This window comes from Ruditapes philippinarum, unplaced genomic scaffold, assembly GCF_026571515.1.
Source record: "Ruditapes philippinarum isolate M1 unplaced genomic scaffold, ASM2657151v2 ctg1497_1_1_1_1, whole genome shotgun sequence".
In the NCBI taxonomy this organism is placed as follows: domain Eukaryota; kingdom Metazoa; phylum Mollusca; class Bivalvia; order Venerida; family Veneridae; genus Ruditapes; species Ruditapes philippinarum.
Window position 1 is genome coordinate 42,908 of NW_026854533.1, and position 22,731 is coordinate 65,638.

Genomic DNA, 22,731 nt, shown 5'->3' on the forward strand with positions numbered 1-22,731 from the left:
TGTTTTAGTTTATATTATTTCACATTACATCTCCCACTCCTTTCACCCTTATGTCCGCTCCAGGTGTTTTTGAGTGTATCGGGGGCTGCGTCCTGTGAACGTTGCTTTTGCATTGATGATCTTTATTCTTGTTTCTATATACTATGTTTATCATATACTACTTTTGTACAAACTATGAAATTTGTGGGTTAAAAGCTGTTCAAGTGATTGTAGTCCAGTGAAAAGTCCTGTAAAAAGTGAAAAACATTTACTTCTGTTTACCACAGAAGCATGGCAATAACAGGCATTTTACTTTTTGGCTGGTGTATTCGTATTGCAGCGAAGCATTTACACAAGTAATTTAAGGAGCACCTTTCTACTTAAGCAAAAATTCATAAAAAAGTGATAATACCAAATGGTATGGAATGATATTGAGGTAAAAATTACACAATGCCTGCTAACTGTTACAATTTACTTATTGGCACTGCTATTGTGCTTATTGGTACAGTCACTATGCATGCTTGTACTTTCATCACGCTTGTTGACAATTACACACTGCCTGCTTACTGTTACAATTTACTCATTGACACTGCTATTGTGCTTATGCATGCTTGCACTTTCATCATTCTTGTTGACAATTATATCATGCTTGATGAAGTTACAACTTGTTTGATGTTTAGTCTCTGATGCCTTTTTCATTTGAGTGAATGATAGTGCAATCTAGCGTGCTGTGCCATTGTTATTTTTGTTAATTTGTAATGCATCCAAGAACAAAATACACGAAGTGATGAACCATTATGGAAAATGTTATAAGGCACTAGGCAAAATATAACTAAGCAAAATGTCATTTCAAAATTATGAGTCACATTTTGATAACAGGGGGCGCTATGTTCTAGTCGTGTTTTTCCGTAATTTGAATATATTTTTCCCGGAAAGATTATCGTGAATATCCGAAAAATGTAGAGAGATATATCAATAGTTACTTCCCCTTCTTTTCAATTTGCGATTTGTCGTAACTTTTATTTAGCAAAAAGATTACAAATAGACTGTCGATCACTTCTTTTACCCAATTGACTGTCGATCACTTCTTTTACCCCTAGCATTGACTAAATATTCTGTATGCATGCCATATCGTCCAAATATAGGCAATAACAATTAACATTGACTCATTGTTCAAAATTTTTACTGTAAGTTTTATGCCAACTTGAATAAGTCAGTAATGATGATGGAACATCTAATTTAAGTAATTTGATTTGATTTAGGGGTCAGATTAAATTTTAGCTCGCCTTCTACATCTCATTTGCTTAAATTGAATTGTTTTTCTTAGAAATAGAGGACTTGCGGTTTGAAATTCCACAAATTAAGGTGTGGTAAAATCCCGATATAGAGGGAAAACTAATTAACTTTATTTGAGCCGCGTCACGACAAAACCAACGTAATGCCTTTGCGACCAGCATGGATCCAGACCAGCCTGTGCGTCCGCGCAGTCTGATCAGGATCCATGCCGTTGGCTATCAGTTTCTCTACTTGCAATAGGGTTTGTAAGCGAACAGCATGGATCCTGATCAGACTTTGCAGATGCGCAGGCTTGTCTGGATCCATGCTGGTCGCAAACCCACTATGTTGGCTGGGTCGTGACACGGCTCATTTGTGTAATGACTTGTCGTAATGAAAGGCGATTTTAAAAACGTAAAATTGTTTAATACGATCCCAGCTTTTCTGAAAACTATATTCTTGAACTGGTCAATTCCCGGGATCCCTATATCTTTTAATATGATCCCGGCTTTTCTTAAAACTATATTCTTGAACTGGTCAATTTCCGGGATCCCTATTTTTTTAAATACGGTCCCGGCTTATCTGAAAAAATATTTTCTTAGACTGGTCAAATTCCGGGATCCCTATGTGTGTAATACGATCCCGGCTTTGCCCCTAGTTTTTATTTCTTTAATTACCCCCCCCCCGTCTGCTGTCCCTTCCAATGTGCCCTTTGACTCTGTGGGCATGTTGTTCTATTATTTATTTGTTTTCTTTGAATTCCTTATCTGTTACAAATTTTGTATCATTTTAGTGATTTAACTGTCCGTGTCCTGGGCAAATGTTACAAATAATGTATCATTTTAGTGATTTAACTGTCCGTGCCCTTGGCTCCTTGCCACTGGTTCTTGTTGCTAGGTCGTGTGGGGGTTGCGTTCATTGAATGCCGCCTTTCCTTGTTGATCTTTTTTATCATATTTTATCTGAAAAATATCTTCTTAAACTGGTCAATTTCCGGGATCCCTATATTTTTTAATACGACCAGGCTTTTCTGGCTGAATTGATTCACAACTCTTTTGTCTGTGAAAGAATACGTTAGTTTTAAAGATTTTTCATAACTACTACAAATCAAACTTACTTAGAAATCTCTACTAAAACATTCAAATGATGATAATAATAATAATAATAACAATAATAATAATGATAATACATCGAGAGTAGGTGGTCAATGCCCGGGATTAATATAATTATGTTAAATACGATCCCAGATCCCGGCTTTTCTATAGGCGATCCTACCTAATAAATGGTGTAATTGAAACATAGGGACGCACCTGATGGCAACAACTAATTAAAGTCCGGCATATTCCGCAAAACTACGAACGTGCGCCCCCTGGTATCAAAATGTGATGTGCAAATTCGCTGTTCACATTATGCTTACTTTCAACTTGCTTAGTGACTGATTGCATCTTTCATTGTGTGTGGTCACATCGTATGTTTTGTTCTAGGGGCACTATAACTGCAATGTTGAAATATCAAAGCTTATATACAGTCCTGGTATGTTGAAATATTTCATTACGCTACACTGCACTGTCATTCAGCCATATAGACACCAGGGACTAAACACCAAACAAGTTGTAACTTCCAGCAAGCATGGAATCATTGTCAACAATCGTGATAAAAGTGCAAGCATGCATAATGACTGTTCCAATAAGCACAATAGCAGTGCCAATGAGTAAATTGTAACAGTAAGCAGGCAGTGTGTAATTGTCAACAAGCGTAATGAAAATGCAAGCAGGCATTGTGTAATTTTTACCTCAATTTCATTCAAAAAAATGGTTTAAACATACAATCCCACCTGGAGGACATCTTCTTACTTCAGCAGATAAATTCTCATGGTGGTTTCTGTCTTCAAGCTGCCCAGATATCTACAGCTGCAGAGGTGTTTTGTTTGTTCTGTTCGCAGTGGACGTCTGGAAACTGCATCAACAAACTGATCAATAGATGATTGTTTTCTCCTCACTTTGACACAAAAGTAAGTATGCTGCTACTTTAAATACACAGAAAACAACTTGTATAAAACACAGATAATTAAAGAAGACAATTAAACTAGCAAAGGTAAGCTTTTGCCTTTTGTATCGTGACTGCAATTCCTATCCGTGAGGTAAAATGTTTTTTAATCATAGGGTAACGACATTATGAATTCAAACATTTCTTACTCAACTTTTTTTATGTTATTCACTTATCGTTTTCACAATTTCAGATGGCTCTTGTGTTTTTGGGAGGTGACGGCAACAGAAGACGTCGCTGTATGTAATGGCGACAATTTATTCACAAATATAGTTGTTCGTTGGCCAGGGTCGACTCACGATGCATTTATATGGAATAACTGTAAATGCGTCCGCAAGATCGAAGAAATGAATTTACAAAATACATGGATTTTGGGTGATAGTGCGTATCCGTTAAAACCATACTTACTTACGCCATTACCAACTGCAAATACAGAGGCTGAAAGGAGATTTAATGTTGCTCACAAACGTACACGTTGTGTAATCGAACGTACATTTGGCATTTGGAAAATGAAGTTCAGGTGTCTCCACAAGTCAGGTGGATACATGACTTACACCCCGATAAAATGTGCTAAGATTATTACTGCAGTTGCAGTCCTTCACAACATGTGTATTTCGAGAAATTTGCCTCTGATTGATGACAATGTAAACCATGAAGATGACGACAATGACAGTGACGTCAATGGTGACGACAACAATGAAAATAATAGAGAAAACAACAACAACGATGATGGTAGACAGGTTCGCGATAACCTTATTCGGGAGATGTTTTCACACGCTAGCTAAATCTTCGACCGTTCTTAGAAGTGTTTAAAAAGTCGCCAACTACAAAGTCGACGTTGTGTTGTATTGATCGTAAGTTCAAACAATATATTTTATGTTTGTTAAACAAGTTGATAGATTAATGTGAGACAAGCATTGTTCATTAATGATTGCAAATTTAACTGTTTAGAATGATAAAATATGTTTTTCTGTAATGGAATGTAAAATAAAATAAACACATTGTTTTCAGTTTTCATTCTTCTTTTCTAGAGCATTAAGGAAGTCTCAGCTTAGTTCTAAAATAATATAACAGAGAGACATGTTCATTCATGATTATAAAAGTAGTATTGTTTAACATGAATAAAAAGAAATAAAAACGGATTTATAACGATGCACTGTACTTTCAGGACTATTAATTTAACAAATTATACATGTACTCGTAGTCTTTGAAAAGAGCAAAAGATTGAACAATTATAACGAATTGTAATGAAATGATAACACAGCGCAGTCGTTAATAACTAGCGAGTAAGCAACGAACGATTGCTGAACTAGCGCTTTCGAGATACCCGCGCTAATCTCTCGTTAACCAACCTTCCGTCAATCGTTAGCACGTTCGTTAACGCAAATATAACGATAGCTTCGAGATACTAACCCCTGGCTGGCTAATCCCTTGTCGCAGAAGAGTTTTTAAATCACTATTGAATTTAGAAATTAAATCAAAGTTACGATTTTAAAATTTAGTAAAATATTTCCGTAATTTATGATAGAGGTAGTCCTGTTTTAGAAGCTTGCTGGTAATAAAAATATTCCGCTCGTTGAAATCCTTTACGTTGTTACAAGCTCTAGCGAATCTAATTAACTGAGAAACATAAACCCCGTAGGATGTTGAATGGGGTACGTCTCCATCCAAATGTGGATAATTAACTATACAAAAGTCAAAGTCATCTCTTTTATCATAAATTTTCATGTGAATAGAATTGTTGTTGATAGTAATATGAACATCCAAAAATGATGTACTAAAATTTCAAGAGTTCGTTTTATTAAGTTGTAGTTCATGCGGATAAATGTCACACACCATTTGATCAAAATAAGGATTATCTAAATTAAAAATATCATCAAGGTATCCGGAAGTATTATTAAATGCGACTATAACATCTTGTTGTTTCTCTTCAGAGAGACTCAACATAAAATAGATAAATACAGAATCCCTAAAGAAAGCCCAACACGGCAAAATTGAAAATGTTGCAGGCTCGGTTTGATTGAGCCTGTTCATAAAGTCTCTTTCATAGCAGTACAAAAACAAATCGGCGACCAGGGGTGCACAATTAGTACCTATAGGAATTCCTATGATCTGTTTAAATAGGGTATTACCAAACCTGACATAAATGTTGTCTAAAAGAAAAGAGAGTGCTCTACAAACTTCGTCACGGGTCCACATAGTATAATGTTTAACAATACCGTTAGTAAAAAAAGCTTTGTTAGAATTATATGCTAGAAAGGTAACTTTTTCCCGTGCAAAAGTTTTCTGAATTAAGGTAATTAGTTTATCATTGATTAATTTATGTGGCAAAGTTGTATAAAGTGTAGAAAAATCGTATGTACTGACAGTTGAAGCTTGAAAGTTATTAATTTTGAATTTATCCAAGATTTCACCAGAATTTTTAATTGACCAAAAGAGATGTTTGCCTGTGTTTTCATAGACTTTATCACAATATCTAATTAATGGCAGTCAAACAAGACGTATGAAGCCTGCGTATCACAGATAAGACGTCAAAAGACTAATTTAAAAAGCAGGCAACATATCCTAAGGGTGATTCAACATTATTCAAGTAGGAATATTGGAACCACCCAACTAGAAAATGCCGAAAAGTTCATACTAACAATACCACAAGCACAACAATAATGTCGTGCTGAATTATCTTCAAGGATCGAAAATATAACATCATTGATTAAATGTACGGGGAGACTTTTTACAGCCGCCACACGGCACAAATAACACGGATGTGATCATAACATAGATAAATACAGAATCCCTAAAGAAAGCCCAACACGGCAAAATTGAAAATGTTGCAGGCTCGGTTTGATTGAGCCTGTTCATGGACGGTACTGGAAAGTGCAAGTTACCGTCAACGCCCCCTAGCACAGGCTTAAGCAGAATTCAACATTTAAACATGAAATAGTAAAATTTTGCATTTAGAAACATCCGCAGATGTGTTCATACGGCTGTTATCATGGAACCTTCAATGTGACACTTCCGTGCCATTCCATGAAAAGCGGCGTATGGTCCCCTGGTAATAAAAAGCGTGTGCCCTAAACGAGAAAACAATGGGCGGAACTAAATAAAATGGAATTTTGAAAGGGGATCAGAGGTTATGAAGCCTGCGTATCACAGATAAGACGTCAAAAGACAAATTTAAAAAGCAGGCAACATATCCTAAGGGTGATTCAACATTATTCAAGTAGGAATATTGGAACTACCCAACTAGAAAATGCCGAAAAGTTCAAACTAAAAATACCACAAGCACAACAATAATGTCGTGCTGAACGATTTATAAGGATCAGGAAACCTGACTTCTATGGAGATGTGGTTTACAAATTTCGTTGGATCATGGGTCATAGTAATTTTTCTAATTTTAATGACCCAATTATTTTAAGGCATACTGCATGCTTGGTGTTAACCCTTTTACAGTTGGACGCTACGCTTTCCTCTTATTACATCTGACGGACTAAGTGGGAGACTTTATGATGCACAGTTCTTAAAGCCCTTTGGGAATTGTCTTAATTTTCGTCTTCTGTCTTGCTTCGTCGGGTCCTTGTAGGTGATTTTCGTGTTGCTCTGCCTTCCTTTAAGGCATAGAGTACTTTGGTAATGGTCCATAGGCTGTACCTTTTTCTACATATTTACATATTTTTGTATGTGTTTTATTTATTTCGTCTTATGTAACAATGACTATTGTTAGAATTTCACTTGGCGGGTATTTTACCTACACTTTTATGTCATTCAGGAGCATATTGGGGCTAAGCGTGAGGTTTGGCGCGCCTAAAACCGGTCTAAACTCCCCAGTGGTTTAATTACCACTGACCGTTCCAAGGCGGTATCATTCTGTGTTCATTCACGTGTTTTTCATGTCTGTGTTGTAACTTTTTTTGGATGTTTGCATGTGTTGTTATTTCTGTCTTGTTGGATTGTCTTTGACGGTAGGTATTTTTTCAATTCCCCCGTCACGCATTTTAACCCCCACCTTTTCACCTTTACAGGCCTTATCCCTTAAATTCCCTTATGGGCTTGTTTTAGTTTATATTATTTCACATTACATCTCCCACTCCTTTCACCCTTATGTCCGCTCCAGGTGTTTTTGAGTGTATCGGGGGCTGCGTCCTGTGAACGTTGCTTTTGCATTGATGATCTTTATTCTTGTTTCTATATACTATGTTTATCATATACTACTTTTGTACAAACTATGAAATTTGTGGGTTAAAAGCTGTTCAAGTGATTGTAGTCCAGTGAAAAGTCCTGTAAAAAGTGAAAAACATTTACTTCTGTTACCACAGAAGCATGGCAATAACAGGCATTTTACTTTTTGGCTGGTGTATTCGTATTGCAGCGAAGCATTTACACAAGTATTTTAAGGAGCACCTTTCTACTTAAGCAAAAATTCATAAAAAAGTGATAATACCAAATGGTATGGAATGATATTGAGGTAAAAATTACACAATGCCTGCTAACTGTTACAATTTACTTATTGGCAACTGCTATTGTGCTTATTGGTACAGTCACTATGCATGCTTGTACTTTCATCACGCTTGTTGACAATTACACACTGCCTGCTTACTGTTACAATTTACTCATTGACACTGCTATTGTGCTTATGCATGCTTGCACTTTCATCATTTTTGTTGACAATTATATCATGCTTGATGAAGTTACAACTTGTTTGATGTTTAGTCTCTGATGCCTTTTTTCATTTGAGTGAATGATAGTGCAATCTAGCGTGCTGTGCCATTGTTATTTTTGTTAATTTGTAATGCATCCAAGAACAAAATACACGAAGTGATGAACCATTATGGAAAATGTTATAAGGCACTAGGCAAAATATAACTAAGCAAAATGTCATTTCAAAATTATGAGTCACATTTTGATAACAGGGGGCGCTATGTTCTAGTCGTGTTTTTCCGTAATTTGAATATATTTTTCCCGGAAAGATTATCGTGAATATCCGAAAAATGTAGAGAGATATATCAATAGTTACTTCCCCTTCTTTTCAATTTGCGATTTGTCGTAACTTTTATTTGCAAAAATCTGGAAACAAAGTGATCCTCGGTAAGCATTAATCACAACAAAATAACATAAGAATTGCAGACTCGGTTTGATTGAGTCTGTACATGAGGGATAATGAATAAGTGCAACATCCCTCACGCCCCCTAGCACCGGCTTGAGCGGTACTCAATTCTCAACACATTATAGTGTTGGCATCAATGATCCCGAAGGACCAGAAAATATAACAACACTGAAGTGAAGATTACAAATAGACTGTCGATCACTTCTTTTACCCAATTGACTGTCGATCACTTCTTTTACCCCTAGCATTGACTAAATATTCTGTATGCATGCCATATCGTCCAAATATAGGCAATAACAATTAACATTGACTCATTGTTCAAAATTTTTACTGTAAGTTTTATGCCAACTTGAATAAGTCAGTAATGATGATGGAACATCTAATTTAAGTAATTTGATTTGATTTAGGGGTCAGATTAAATTTTAGCTCGCCTTCTACATCTCATTTGCTTAAATTGAATTGTTTTTCTTAGAAATAGAGGACTTGCGGTTTGAAATTCCACAAATTAAGTGTTGTAAAATCCCGATATAGAGGGAAAAACTAATTAACTTATTTGAGCCGCGTCACGACAAAACCAACGTAATGCCTTTGCGACCAGCATGGATCCAGACCAGCCTGTGCGTCCGCGCAGTCTGATCAGGATCCATGCCGTTGGCTATCAGTTTCTCTACTTGCAATAGGGTTTGTAAGCGAACAGCATGGATCATGGATCCTGATCAGACTTTGCAGATGCGCAGGCTTGTCTGGATCCATGCTGGTCGCAAACCCACTATGTTGGCTGGGTCGTGACACGGCTCATTTGTGTAATGACTTGTCGTAATGAAAGGCGATTTTAAAAACGTAAAATTGTTTAATACGATCCCAGCTTTTCTGAAAACTATATTCTTGAACTGGTCAATTCCCGGGATCCCTATATCTTTTAATATGATCCCGGCTTTTCTTAAAACTATATTCTTGAACTGGTCAATTTCCGGGATCCCTATTTTTTTAAATACGGTCCCGGCTTATCTGAAAAAATATTTTCTTAGACTGGTCAAATTCCGGATCCCTATGTGTGTAATACGATCCCGGCTTTGCCCCTAGTTTTTATTTCTTTAATTACCCCCCCCCCCCGTCTGCTGTCCATTCCAATGTGCCCTTTGACTCTGTGGGCATGTTGTTCTATTATTTATTTGTTTTCTTTGAATTCCTTATCTGTTACAAATTTTGTATCATTTTAGTGATTTAACTGTCCGTGCCCTGGGCAAATGTTACAACTAATGTATCATTTTAGTGATTTAACTGTCCGTGCCCTTGGCTCCTTGCCACTGGTTCTTGTTGCTAGGTCGTGTGGGGGTTGCGTTCATTGAATGCCGCCTTTCCTTGTTGATCTTTTTTATCATATTTTATCTGAAAAATATCTTCTTAAACTGGTCAATTTCCGGGATCCCTATATTTTTTAATACGACCAGGCTTTTCTGGCTGAATTGATTCACAACTCTTTTGTCTGTGAAAGAATACGTTAGTTTTAAAGATTTTTCATAACTACTACAAATCAAACTTACTTAGAAATCTCTACTAAAACATTCAAATGATGATAATAATAATAATAATAACAATAATAATAATGATAATACATCGAGAGTAGGTGGTCAATGCCCGGGATTAATATAATTATGTTAAATACGATCCCAGATCCCGGCTTTTCTATAGGCGATCCTACCTAATTAATGGTGTAATTGAAACATAGGGACACACCTGATAGCAACAACTAATTAAAGTCCGGCATATTCCGCAAAACTACGAACGTGCGCCCCCTGGTATCAAAATGTGATGTGCAAATTCGCTGTTCACATTATGCTTACTTTCAACTTGCTTAGTGACTGATTGCATCTTTCATTGTGTGTGGTCACATCGTATGTTTTGTTCTAGGAGCACTATAACTGCAATGTTGAAATATCAAAGCTTATATACAGTCCTGGTATGTTGAAATATTTCATTACGCTACACTGCACTGTCATTCAGCCATATAGACACCAGGGACTAAACACCAAACAAGTTGTAACTTCCAGCAAGCATGGAATCATTGTCAACAATCGTGATAAAAGTGCAAGCATGCATAATGACTGTTCCAATAAGCACAATAGCAGTGTCAATGAGTAAATTGTAACAGTAAGCAGGCAGTGTGTAATTGTCAACAAGCGTAATGAATATGCAAGCAGGCATTGTGTAATTTTTACCTCAATTTCATTCAAAAAAAATGGTTTAAACATACAATCCCACCTGGAGGACATCTTCTTACTTCAGCAGATAAATTCTCATGGTGGTTTCTGTCTTCAAGCTGCCCAGATATCTACAGCTGCAGAGGTGTTTTGTTTGTTCTGTTCGCAGTGGACGTCTGGAAACTGCATCAACAAACTGATCAATAGATGATTGTTTTCTCCTCAAGAATACAACATGCAACATCAGAAGATGAACTTCGTTGTCAACATCCAGTAGTCGTGTCATCCTCCATTCTTGAGAAAAACTCATAGTATGTTTTGGTGCAGCCATCGCATAACTCGCGCCAAAACCGTTCAATCCTGAAAAATGTTTTCATAATTCCCAATTACTAATGTCATTATGGGTCATATTAAATTGTAAAAGTATTATTTCTAAATGGTTTATCTGAACATATTTCCGAACTGAAGCCATCTTTCAGTTAAAACTGCGAGCTCATGGAAGCATTAATAGCGTACCATGATCCGCATGCTTTGGTTAGCAAACTATATAAAAACTTGGCTTCAAACACTGATCAGATTTGAAACATCATAATTATGACCTTCAGTATTTTTTAACATCTTTAAAAGTATAATTTAGGAATAAACTATTAATAATAATCTTTATACACTCTTCAGTACAGTTCCTGTTCAGAGCACATTGTTCGGGTTTATTGTATGGTGTTTAGTCAAACTAACCTGAAAAACTGTATAAATATTTTGATCCACAAACTATGCACTATAGAATTGCAATATATAGAAAAAAGGTCAAAATTCAAGGGCTCATAACTCAGGAATTTTATTTCATTTCAAAAACAAATTATGTTGCCGTTTCGTTTTATCTATGATGGTAATCTCTACCAAATTTCATTGTTCCATCTGTAGCACTTTGATTCACAAACTTCATTGTATAATACTGCATCAAAAAGACCCAATATGTACACCCCGTACAGATTAAGTTTGCAAGAGATAGGGTATATTTTGTAAAAATTGTAAGGATTTAACTATACAACAAGACGTTCTTTTTACCTTTGATTATGTACACTTCTACCAGTGATGTGTGATCCGGAATTCAAACCATGTTTCTCTAACGTGAACTCGTCTATCCTTTTATTCTCCATCCCGTTATCTGTTCTCACTCTCTCCGGAATACCGTATTGGTTGTTCCAGACCGAATGCAGTGTATGCAGTCTCTGAGTTGTTGTCTTATGCCACCATTATGTACACCAGCAGTCGACAATATCCATCAATGCCTCCATGAAATATAAATCGCTACCTTAAATAAAATAACGTTTTAGTACTTAAAGATTATATATTTGAACATGTACTAATGATCAACTTGTATATACTATATGCAAAATAATGATGATTTAGGGAAATCATAAGTCGTGTCTTCCTTACTATCTAATATGGACTTGGGTCTAATTCAACGACAATATATAAGCCTTAAAGTGTTCAGTCAATGCAAATACATCAAATAAAAATAGTGTAATGACAGATTTAAGGGTAAATATGTTATCGCTCTAACATGAGGTTATTATTCATGACTTTTTTGCAAAAGGCAAAATGACTGATAATTGTTAATCCAGGCTTTTCATAACTATATACTTGTAAAACTTGTCCATGAACAGGCTCAATCAAACCGAGCCTGCAACATACTCAATTTTGCCGTGTTGGGCTTCCTTTAGGGATTCTTATTTTCTTTATTTTGTGACCCCCTTGGCTCTATGCTACTCTGTGCCATATGAGCCAAAAAGCAGATCTTTCTGTACTTTTATGGAATATTAAAAAAATTCTAAAATCATTATACCCCCAAAAACGAAGTTTGGGGGGTATATAAGAGTCACCCGGTGGTCGGTCGGGCGGTCGCTCGGTCCAGACGTCCGTTGCATTTTCCTTGTCCGGAGCATAACTTGAAGACTAATGATTGGAATTCAATGTAACTACACACAAGGGTCAAGCACATTGAGAGGAAGTGCAGTACAGAGTTATTGCCCTTTGTTACTTTTCCATGGTTTTTTTTTTGTCCGGACCATAACTTGAAGACTAATGGTTGGAATTCAATATAACTACATACAATGGTCAAGCACATTGAGAGGAAGTGCAGTGCACAAGAACCATAACTTTATCCTGACTTATTACATAGTTATTTCCCTTTGTTACTTTTCCTTGTCCGGGGCATAACTTGAAAACTACTGGTTGGAATTCAAAACAGCTTCATACAATTGTCAAACACAATAAGGGAAAGTGCAGTGCACAAGAACCATAACTATATCTAAAGTAATTACAGAGTAATTTCCCTTTGTTACTTTTCCATTGCCTTTTTTGTCTGGACCATATCATAAAGACTAATGGTTGGAATTCAATGTAACTTCATACAATGGTCAAGCACATTAAGAGAAAGTGCAGCGCACAAGAACCATAACTCCATCTTGACTAATTACAGAGTTATTGCCCTTTGTTACTTTTCCTTGTCCAGAGCATAACTTGAAAACTACTGGTTGGAAATTAATACAACTTCATACAGTTGTCAAGGACATTAAAAGGAAGTGCAGTGCACAAGAGCCATAACTCCATTTGGACAAAATACAGAGTTACTGCCCTTTGATACTTTTCCTTGTCATGAGCATAGCTTAAAACGTACGAGGGGTTATCCAAAATTCGTGGATTTTCTTTGTTGTGTAAAATATATTTGAGATATTAATTTGAAATTCTTACACTGCTTAGAAGACTTAATAACAAATAAACACAGAAAAATTCATGTGAGTAGCTTCTTATATTACAACAATATTTAATTTTACATAAACACATGTCGGCGACAGCGGCGCAATCCAAAAAGTAATTGACGTCAACGTCATCATATTAACGTACAACTTGTGCTTCAACGTTACGCAGTCAATAACGGTCACTGCTTCTCAAAGTAATGTCCATCACTTAATTTCTTATGCCACTTTAACACTAATGATCATGAAGTTTTCTTTTCTCTGTTCGTCTGCTGATTTTTATCAAATGTTTTTGTAGTTGCCATTCCCAAATTACAACAAAAATTTTTGATCGTTTAATGATCGCGCGATTTTCTAATTACCGCATGTCCGTCATTTTTCCTTTGTAAACAACAAAGGCGTCTGACGTTTCTAGCGATATCAACATAAATAAACGGAAATGAAGTCCATTATTTAACAGAATTACTTAAATGACATTATAAAAGAAACATGTGATATTCAGTGGGTTTTCTACGTTATTTTTTAGTTTTTTAGCAAGAAATATACGATGACTTACTCCAATTTACCCGTGCGCCGGGTGCCGTGTATGTGCTTATTTTAAAGTAATATAAAATCATTATTTATCGGCACAATGAACTGTTTCCTTCAAAATGTGTTGATAATATTCTACAATGTATGCTGATAAAATTTCAATACACGTTGACGTTCAATAGATAGTTTAAAAGTCCACGAATTTTTGGATAACCCCTCGTACTGGTTGGAATTCAAAACAACTTCATACAATGGTCAAGCACAGTTAGAAGAAGTGCAGTGCACAAGAACGATAACTCTATCTTCAGTATTTATAGAGTTATTGCCCTTTGTTCCTTTTCTTTGTATTTCTTGACTTATTACAGAGTAATTCAATTAAACTTCATCAATGGCCAACCACATTGAAAGGAAAAGCAACATATACATGTAAGAACCACAACTATCTTTATTGCCCACAACCATAACTCTATATTTCAATTATTTTACAATGTATTATGTTACTAGAAACATCCTCATTTCCGAAGCAGTTTTGTGGGGCTATTAATCACATTTAGTGATAGTTCTAGTAATATCTTACGGTATCAGCTTGTAATTTGAATCCACATGCCTTAAGGCTTTTGGGGCTCGTGCAGAATAGGCCCTGTGTCTTATTCTGTATGTTGAAAACAGAGCGTTTCTCACAAGAACACCAAGAGGGTCCACAGCTTTCATGATGCTGCGGACACGTGTTTCTGTCACTTTTATTCAATCTGCCCAAAGATGACCCCTCATACTCCTGTACCCAATAGAAGGGAATTCATTTATCTGTCTCCTTACAAATGCCGTTAATTCCTCACCACTTAATTTAGTGTGTGTTTGGCGTACTGAAAGTCCAAATTCACTCATTCGATTTTTTATTGTTTTTTCACATAATGACAGAAATGAAGACATATTCTTTATTGTAAATCAATTTTTATGAAGAATTCAAGAACTTCAACTGAAATATGAATAAATGGTCTGCCCCTTCCACCTGGACTGATAGTTACCAACTGTTCAACAGGTAATTGCGTTGAGCTGTCGGTATTGATGTCATTTACATTCATCAGCAATTCTAAGGCATTTAGGCAGAGTTGTATTACATGATTTACACCTTCATGATATGACACTTGTGTTAGATAAGTCAGAATGCTATCTAATTCAACCTCAAAATTGCCCTGTCTGTCGTTTTCAAGATTGTTATCCACATTAAATTTTATGAACCGGTAATAAATGGCCCTTTTGACTGTAGTAATTTGGTCGTCCCTTAAATGACGAACAATTACAACATTAGTTTAAATAATTGTAATAATTATATGCAGTAGTAAACATAAATAAGCAGTGTAAGTCAAGGAATTGAACTTAGAGGGGGCGTGGACTTTGTCAACGGCGGGGGGTAAAAACCATTGACATTGCTGAGTATAAGTCATTTTGTAGCATATTTTGACAAAATTTATCTATATTTCAAGTAAAATTTGGTATAAGATGAATCGCAGGCGAAGCAAGCGAAAAAATGACGAAAATTAGCGTTTTGGGGTATAAAAATCATAGGTCCACGGCCGTTGTGGGGGGGGGGGGGAATGGCGGGCGCCGTTTGCACCCATACTTGATCCGCTTGTGATTAAAAAATTGAAAAGAAATTTTAAAAAACAACTTAACAATGGTCTGTTTTAACTGTCAATACATTGATTTCAATCAATTGACTCAACAATATTCATAAGAAAATGGAAGACATGATATTGTGCCTTGTAATAAATATGGACTGAATGGCTGTGAATAAAACCCAAGACATCGCACACTGATTAAACCACTAAAAGGGACTGGCGTGCAGGTTTGGATAACATTCCTACTGAGCTGCATGTGCACACAGGACTTCTCCCGTGCCATCTATGAGAATCTTGTGGTGAATTTCTAATTTAACTTATATATTTGAAAAGAATTTACTTTCAGTAACCACGACTAGAGCTGAGGTGATGGTTATCCGAAAGGACCTATCCGAAAATGCCCATATTCTACTATCCTCTTTCGGTTATCGTCCTCTTTCGGTTATCGAAAACTGTACAAATATGAAACATCACTTACATGCTTTTATGTTATTTGTTTAACAAATTACTGATACAATGAATATGATACGGTCATGTTTTCCTATTTCCTTAGGACATCAGGTGATACAAAACCATTAATACTGGAATGCATAATTATTCCTTTCGAAGGATTGACATAATTTTAGTATTTTATCTTTTAATACTTTTGCATCGGAATCTGAAAGAGGTAAACAATTTGGGATGCCGATGACATATGTATGGACGTGATTTGCAATGTGCTCAGAAGTAAAAAAAAAACAAAAACGCTTAACAGTACTCGTGCAACTTTACCACACAGATGTGAAAAAGCAGACCCATAATGTCCAAATAATAACACAATGTCCTTCGTAAGTTACATCACTATAAACAGAACTTAGAAACTTAAATGACGAAGATCATATTTCAATTTGTTGAACAGAATGACACCAACTGCTTTCCTATTAAATCAGTTAGAAAAAAACGAAATGTCAAATTACGACAAATGCTTAAACATTTTGATTACTGTTAGCAACCACAACCATCCCTCTGCAGATATTCCCTCTGAATAATTTTTGAGGCTTACACTGTCAACTGTTATTTGATAATACCTGATACGTAGTACACAACACCAACTTTGCTTAATAATGCACATGTGTATATTATATCTAATAAGCATTTTGTACATATCCATAAAATGTAAGAAATACATAAAGTTTAACGTTAATTCTAAAAAAACTCACAATAAGAAAACGTCATGAACCCATTTGAAAATCAAAACATCATTCTAACATGTTACCAATTTTCGTTTTGCTTAACTATAAACTAATTATCCCTTCCCTCCTTTATCCTGTCCGTTTTCTCAAAACGTTTGATATCCATTGAAGTTGCGTCCGGAAAGTTTAGAAGGTTTATTCCCTAAATGCAGTATCTTCTTGTTGACATGTAGCCACATGTTGCTTTGAAACAAAACATTGTGCGAACTGATTTAAATACAGTATACTTGTTATTAAATTAAAGCGTTAGTTAAACAGAATTGAATAAATGACATATATTATAAATCAAACGATGCATGTATATTTACTGTACCACAATTTACGATTGAAAATGCACTAAGATGTAAATTTACAGGGTTATATGAAAGAAATGAGTATATGTTTTTTATTTTAATATATATCGCATGCGGAGATAGAGAGGGAGAGGGAGAGAGAGAGGTGCATTAAAACAAAGCATTTACTATTACTGTGCTCTCTTAAATTATTTTTTTCCGGAATACAATTTTCTCGTCATATGCTGTTCCGATCACTTTATAAACAATTATACTGTAAGTGTATTTATTTTGTTTAAATGCATGTATCAGCTTCCTAAAATTGTTCACTAAACTAAAGCGGACACGATCATAGTAAAATCATATAAATGTTTCAAAGACTGTTTGACAACATTAAAAATTATAGCTTATTTCAACAAATATGCCAAGTAGATATTAACAAGGAAGACATTACTCTACAGAATGTTTCGATTAAATTTCCGAAACGAAATTACACGCGTATTTTCTGTCCCAAAGAAGTAAGCGATATTTTCAAAAGACGAATCATTGCCTTATAACATTATTTGTTTCTTATTCAAACCTAATACAAATATTCATTGATTGATTAAATGGAAAACTGAAGCCCTGATATTCTAAAATTCAGAATAAAATGTTTGAAATTAAATTTGTCAGTTTCACTTAAATATGGTATTTTTGCTACACTCACCTTTATACAACGTCACTTCGAGATAAATAACGGATGTACTTTCAAAATGAACATTTAAAGGAAAAAATCTGATGTATCAAATAAAACCCACATAAAGTATGATAGCACTTTTGTTGTGTGAACTTGTCATGCACAAACAACTGACATCTTTTCATCTACATGAACAGTCAAAATTTAAAAAAAAATGTCTGATACTTTAAAAAACATTTTCGTTTTATCTCGTGGAAAGGGGCATGTACTTTTAATCAACCAAGTAAAGCTGATAATTTACCCATAAAATATCTTTTGTAGGTATCATGATGTTTCATTTGGTAAAAGGTTTAAAATGATTGCAATTTATCCTTACAAATTTAAATATAATTAAAAAGTAAGAAATAAAGCAATAATCATATCATTACTTAATCAGTTTGTATTGATATCTATGGTGTTATTTTCTTGGTTTACGTTGTCTTATGTTGACTTAACATTTTCGTTCACAGTTTCAAAACGCCCGACGCATAAAACGAAACAGTTGCGATGAAGAGATGTTTTTGACAACATTTAATATGTTTTTCAAAGGTACATATTATTATGTTATGTATGAAAATTCCAAACTTTATTTTAAATGAATATTTAGGTCACAGAGACTAAAAACATAAAATTAGCAATTCTAACAAAGATCGTACGAAACACTTAAATTGGATAATTATGCAATGGAGAATGAAACAATAGACTCAAAATTAAAATAAATATCTTTTTTACGGTAATTAGCCTGATTTGAGTGCAAAGCATTTTAATGCCTTTCAGTTTTCGGTCATTTTGGACAATAAAAAATTGTTATTCTGAAAAAAGAAGAAGAATGCTCTGAAAATTTGAACACAAGTAACTGGTCCAGACCATCATCAAATGGTAAACAAATCTCGAAAACATATATTCAGTTTTCAATCCCCTCATATAAAATCTTCAAAGGAGACCGTTTAAGCGGATCCGGTAAAATTGAATGCCAAGAGCCTTAAGAAGAGTAAGATATGACAAGTCTTGTACAATAACAAAACTTGAGATATTAATATAAATTTGAGAACAATTCTGCTCAAGCTTTGTTTCAATTCGAATCATTGGGTGAACAAGACGTCAAATGAGAGAATAAAAGTGACAATTGCATGCATCCGATAGTGATGGATTATCACGAATAGTACTGAAACGCCTACATTACAATTATCCTTGAGCAAAATCTATCTATCTAGAACGATAAAGCAACTATTAATTTTGTAAATTTAATTCTTCATTTATTTAGTTATTGTGCAACAAATTTTGATAATGAATATCTACCAAACGCATGTCGTTTCTGTTTATGTTTTGAAAACCTTATAATTGTGTAAATTGACAAGTAAATATATTTGTCTCTAGACTTTTCTAGATAATTTTAAAATTATGTCAAATATCATATCTGATACATTTTGTATTTGATACATTGGTGTGAGAATTTTACCTAAACTTTTTTAAGCAACATGTTGCGTCGCAGATAAATTTCATAATCATGTAATACTGCTATAGTGTGTGTGTGTGTGTGTGTGAGCGCGCGCACGCGCGTGTGTGTGTATGCGTGTGTTGGGGGGTTGAGTGGTGGAACAACCGTTTGGTCAAAAGCACAATTTAGTACTTGAATTATATATCTACGTGCAATGAGTTTGTTGTAATAGTATGGAGAGATTTCAATGTTCATAAAAATGACTAATTAAAGAATCTATGGACTTACAGGCTTTGTTGTGTGTTTTTATCTTTTTTGTATTTGTTGTTTATGTTGTACTTATTGCCAAAGAGTCAAAAGAAGCAAAAGAATTGTTCAGGTAATTCGCCAAAGAGTACCTTTTAGGAAACTTTAAAAGTACACCAGAAATGAAAATCTTTTGAGAAATGGAAATTAAAGCAATTCTGGGGAGTAATAATCTGAATATGTACAGAATATCATATTGATTCATGTATGGTAACAAACATGCTGTTAACCTCAGCTACATGACAATTTTTACGAATTTGTAAAATAAGACCATCATATAAAGTCATAAACCAGTCATTGAGAAAAGAATATGTCAAATTATATTATCATTAAAACTTTATTAGAGAAGAAAATCATGCAATTGACGACATACTTGTTTGTGTTAATAGTAAAGCATTTAAATGTATAAAGGAATAAAATGTTATCCTATCATAAGAAGCTTATCTTTTTTTTCGAATTCAATTTACTTTTTAATTTTGGTATTGATAGTAAAATCAATTATTATTTGAAATGACACGATATTTCTGTCATTATAATGTTATTATAAAGTGCTTGAAAGTCAATGCTTTCAAAGTCAATCTCAACTTTTACTAGCTTTATGTATGTTTCATTCCTGAATTGTTTCCAAACAAACGTAAATTTAAGAGTACAAGGTCAAAATAATTTCTAGCTAGTAATTTGTCTTCTGAACAGAAAAAGACCTATAATCAGTCTTACTCTGTCTCATTGATAAGATGTTGAAATTCATCAATTGTCCTGATTTAACTTAATAGTCTTGGAAAAGTGTAACATTCTTGCGAGGTTCATTTCCATTCGGTAGCTTAATCAAATTTAAAGGTATCGGTTAATTATTCACATACCTGTCATTTAGGCGAGTTTTTTTCCAATTCCACAATTATAGAATTAGAGCAGCCTTTAAGAATGCCGTAATGTATTCTTATTTTCATATGCAAATTTGTTGTATTTAAGAGTTAACCTAAGTAATTGTTTAATGAATTGTATGAAAATTTTGAGTCTTATACTGGTTAACTCCTTTTATATTCTATTCAAACGTTTCATTGAGGTTATTATACATATTTAAGAAAAATATTAACAAGCGAAATAATTAATTCAACATAAACCATATGAATATTCGTTATCCAATTGCTCATTCATATTTCATACGTTGCAGTCTTTATAAAGAAAAAAAACTAAATAAAGCATGACAAAGCTAAAATGACGTGTTGAATGATTTTTTAAAAGTAGCTTTAAAAAGGAGTCAAGGTAATAACAAAATGTGCATATCAGTGTACGCCGACAATTTTGAAATATTTCCTTATATAATTCAAGAGTTAGTTACCTGTCTGATTTATCGGACAATTTTTCATAATTTTGAAAACGTTCTTGCTAATATCTATCTTGTCACGTTCATTATTATTATATAATAATGCAAGAAAGTCTATAGTTACATCTAATAGTTTCAGATGTTTCTTAAATTTATTTTACATCTGCTTCATGGCTTTATTTGCATGTTACAAAATCAAAAGTTTATTTTAAACTGGATGTATTTCTTTCTAGGTAGGTTGTCATTGACAATTTGCCGCTCTGTGATAAGATTATGAAATGTTTTTTCATTCAATATTTTATATTTTAATTTCTTCATTATTGACTCAATCGTCTAAAATAATTTAAGCATATTTCAAGGCATACAATACAATGTACAGTGTACAGTGTATAGGCAAAAATGTGTTCTTTATGCAAGTAGTGATTTCTTAACATTTATATTTTTAATTTTGTAAGATGGTACAATATTACACATGATCATGATTTCTCATATTTAAATTTTATGTATCTCACGTGTTCTCTCAAACATTATATCATGTTATTAGAAACAGAAGCATAACAATCCTAATTATCCTTCAGATTTTTCTGTTTCTGCAAAACGCCTACTTCAGGTTTAATTTTAATTTATTCTAATACTACTGAACTTAGCATTATGTCTAATATTGACAATAGCTCTCCTTCCGTAAATTAATATCCGTAAAGCGATTGAAATATTTCATTTCAATCAACTAAAAAGTGAAAGACAGTATTCCAGTACAAATATTAAGGGAACTATTTTAGTAAATTTAATATTATGATTTGGATAAGAAGTCATCACAAATATCAAGAGTCCAGTAAACATTTACCTAATTTATTTTAATAATGCATTTGCTCTTGTTAGAGACCGTTTAAACAGATAAGGGACTTTGAAATTTTAATACCAAAACAGTGTTATTTTAAGTTTACAGTAAATATGCGTCTAGTTAGGTTAAATGTTAAACTCATATCTGATTTATTGAATCTTTGAACAATGACCTCCTATTTCAAGATATAAACAAAAAAAAATAATTGAAGTAATGCATTTGCCATTAAGAACATCTTGAATATATTTAGGAAGTTTGTCTGCATGTGATTCAGGATCGAATTTGTAGCAATGAACAATCATTATCTCTCTCCGAATAAAATCATTAACAACAGAAGCAGACCAGATTCAACATAGCGTTTACAAAAATTGAATATGTACCTATGTATTAGTACACATGTAATAGCTGAGATACTTCGCGAAGGAACCAACTAATAGACTACTCCGAAATTAACAATTTTGTAGTTTTTTTTTAAACAAATCCGGAGGTACAAACCAATTTTTGCAGATACAGTTTCAAAAATAAGCGCATCAGGTTGACCAATCTATTGTGAGTGAAGGAATAACGGTAAAAAGTTTACTTGCGAAAACCACGTATTGCCGAGGTCAGGATAACATTGATTAATTTCTGTTTTTTGTGTGTATGATTAACACTGTCTTGTAACAGCTCCTAATTACGTTTTCTTCACGCAGATCTATCTCTTTGTCTTCAGATTCATCTCTAGAGTCAACACTCATTTTCCAGTAAACCTATTAGTTGGATATTAAAAAATATGTCCGATAATTTATAAAAGAAAGTACGAAGTTGCTTGATTGATTATGATGAAAGTAATCATTCAAACATAACTGACACTGGCAACCCTTGCTAACATCTTTATGACCTTAGCTAAAGACAGTGTACGAGTGTGTGAGCATATCATTACTTACAGTGTTGAGAATGATTTCAACTTAAAATCAGTACAAAGTCATAATATGTATAGGATCAAGGTGTCAAGGTCCTATTTTCTTGAAAAGAAACAATAATAGGAAATGAATCATATAAATCAACAAAACATGATAATATCTGCGGCTGAAAAGAAAAATAAATATATGT

General features: G+C 34.1%; 1 protein-coding gene across 1 annotated transcript; it reads left to right on the forward strand.

Annotated features, from left to right (window-relative positions):
* The first annotated feature begins 270 nt into the window (after positions 1-270).
* LOC132740388 (putative nuclease HARBI1) lies at positions 271-4,085 on the forward strand. Its single transcript, XM_060728283.1, has 2 exons — positions 271-335; positions 3,494-4,085. The coding sequence occupies exons 1-2, from the start codon at positions 271-273 to the stop codon at positions 4,083-4,085; spliced, it is 657 nt and encodes a 218-aa protein (XP_060584266.1).
* Positions 4,086-22,731: the final 18,646 nt, after the last annotated feature.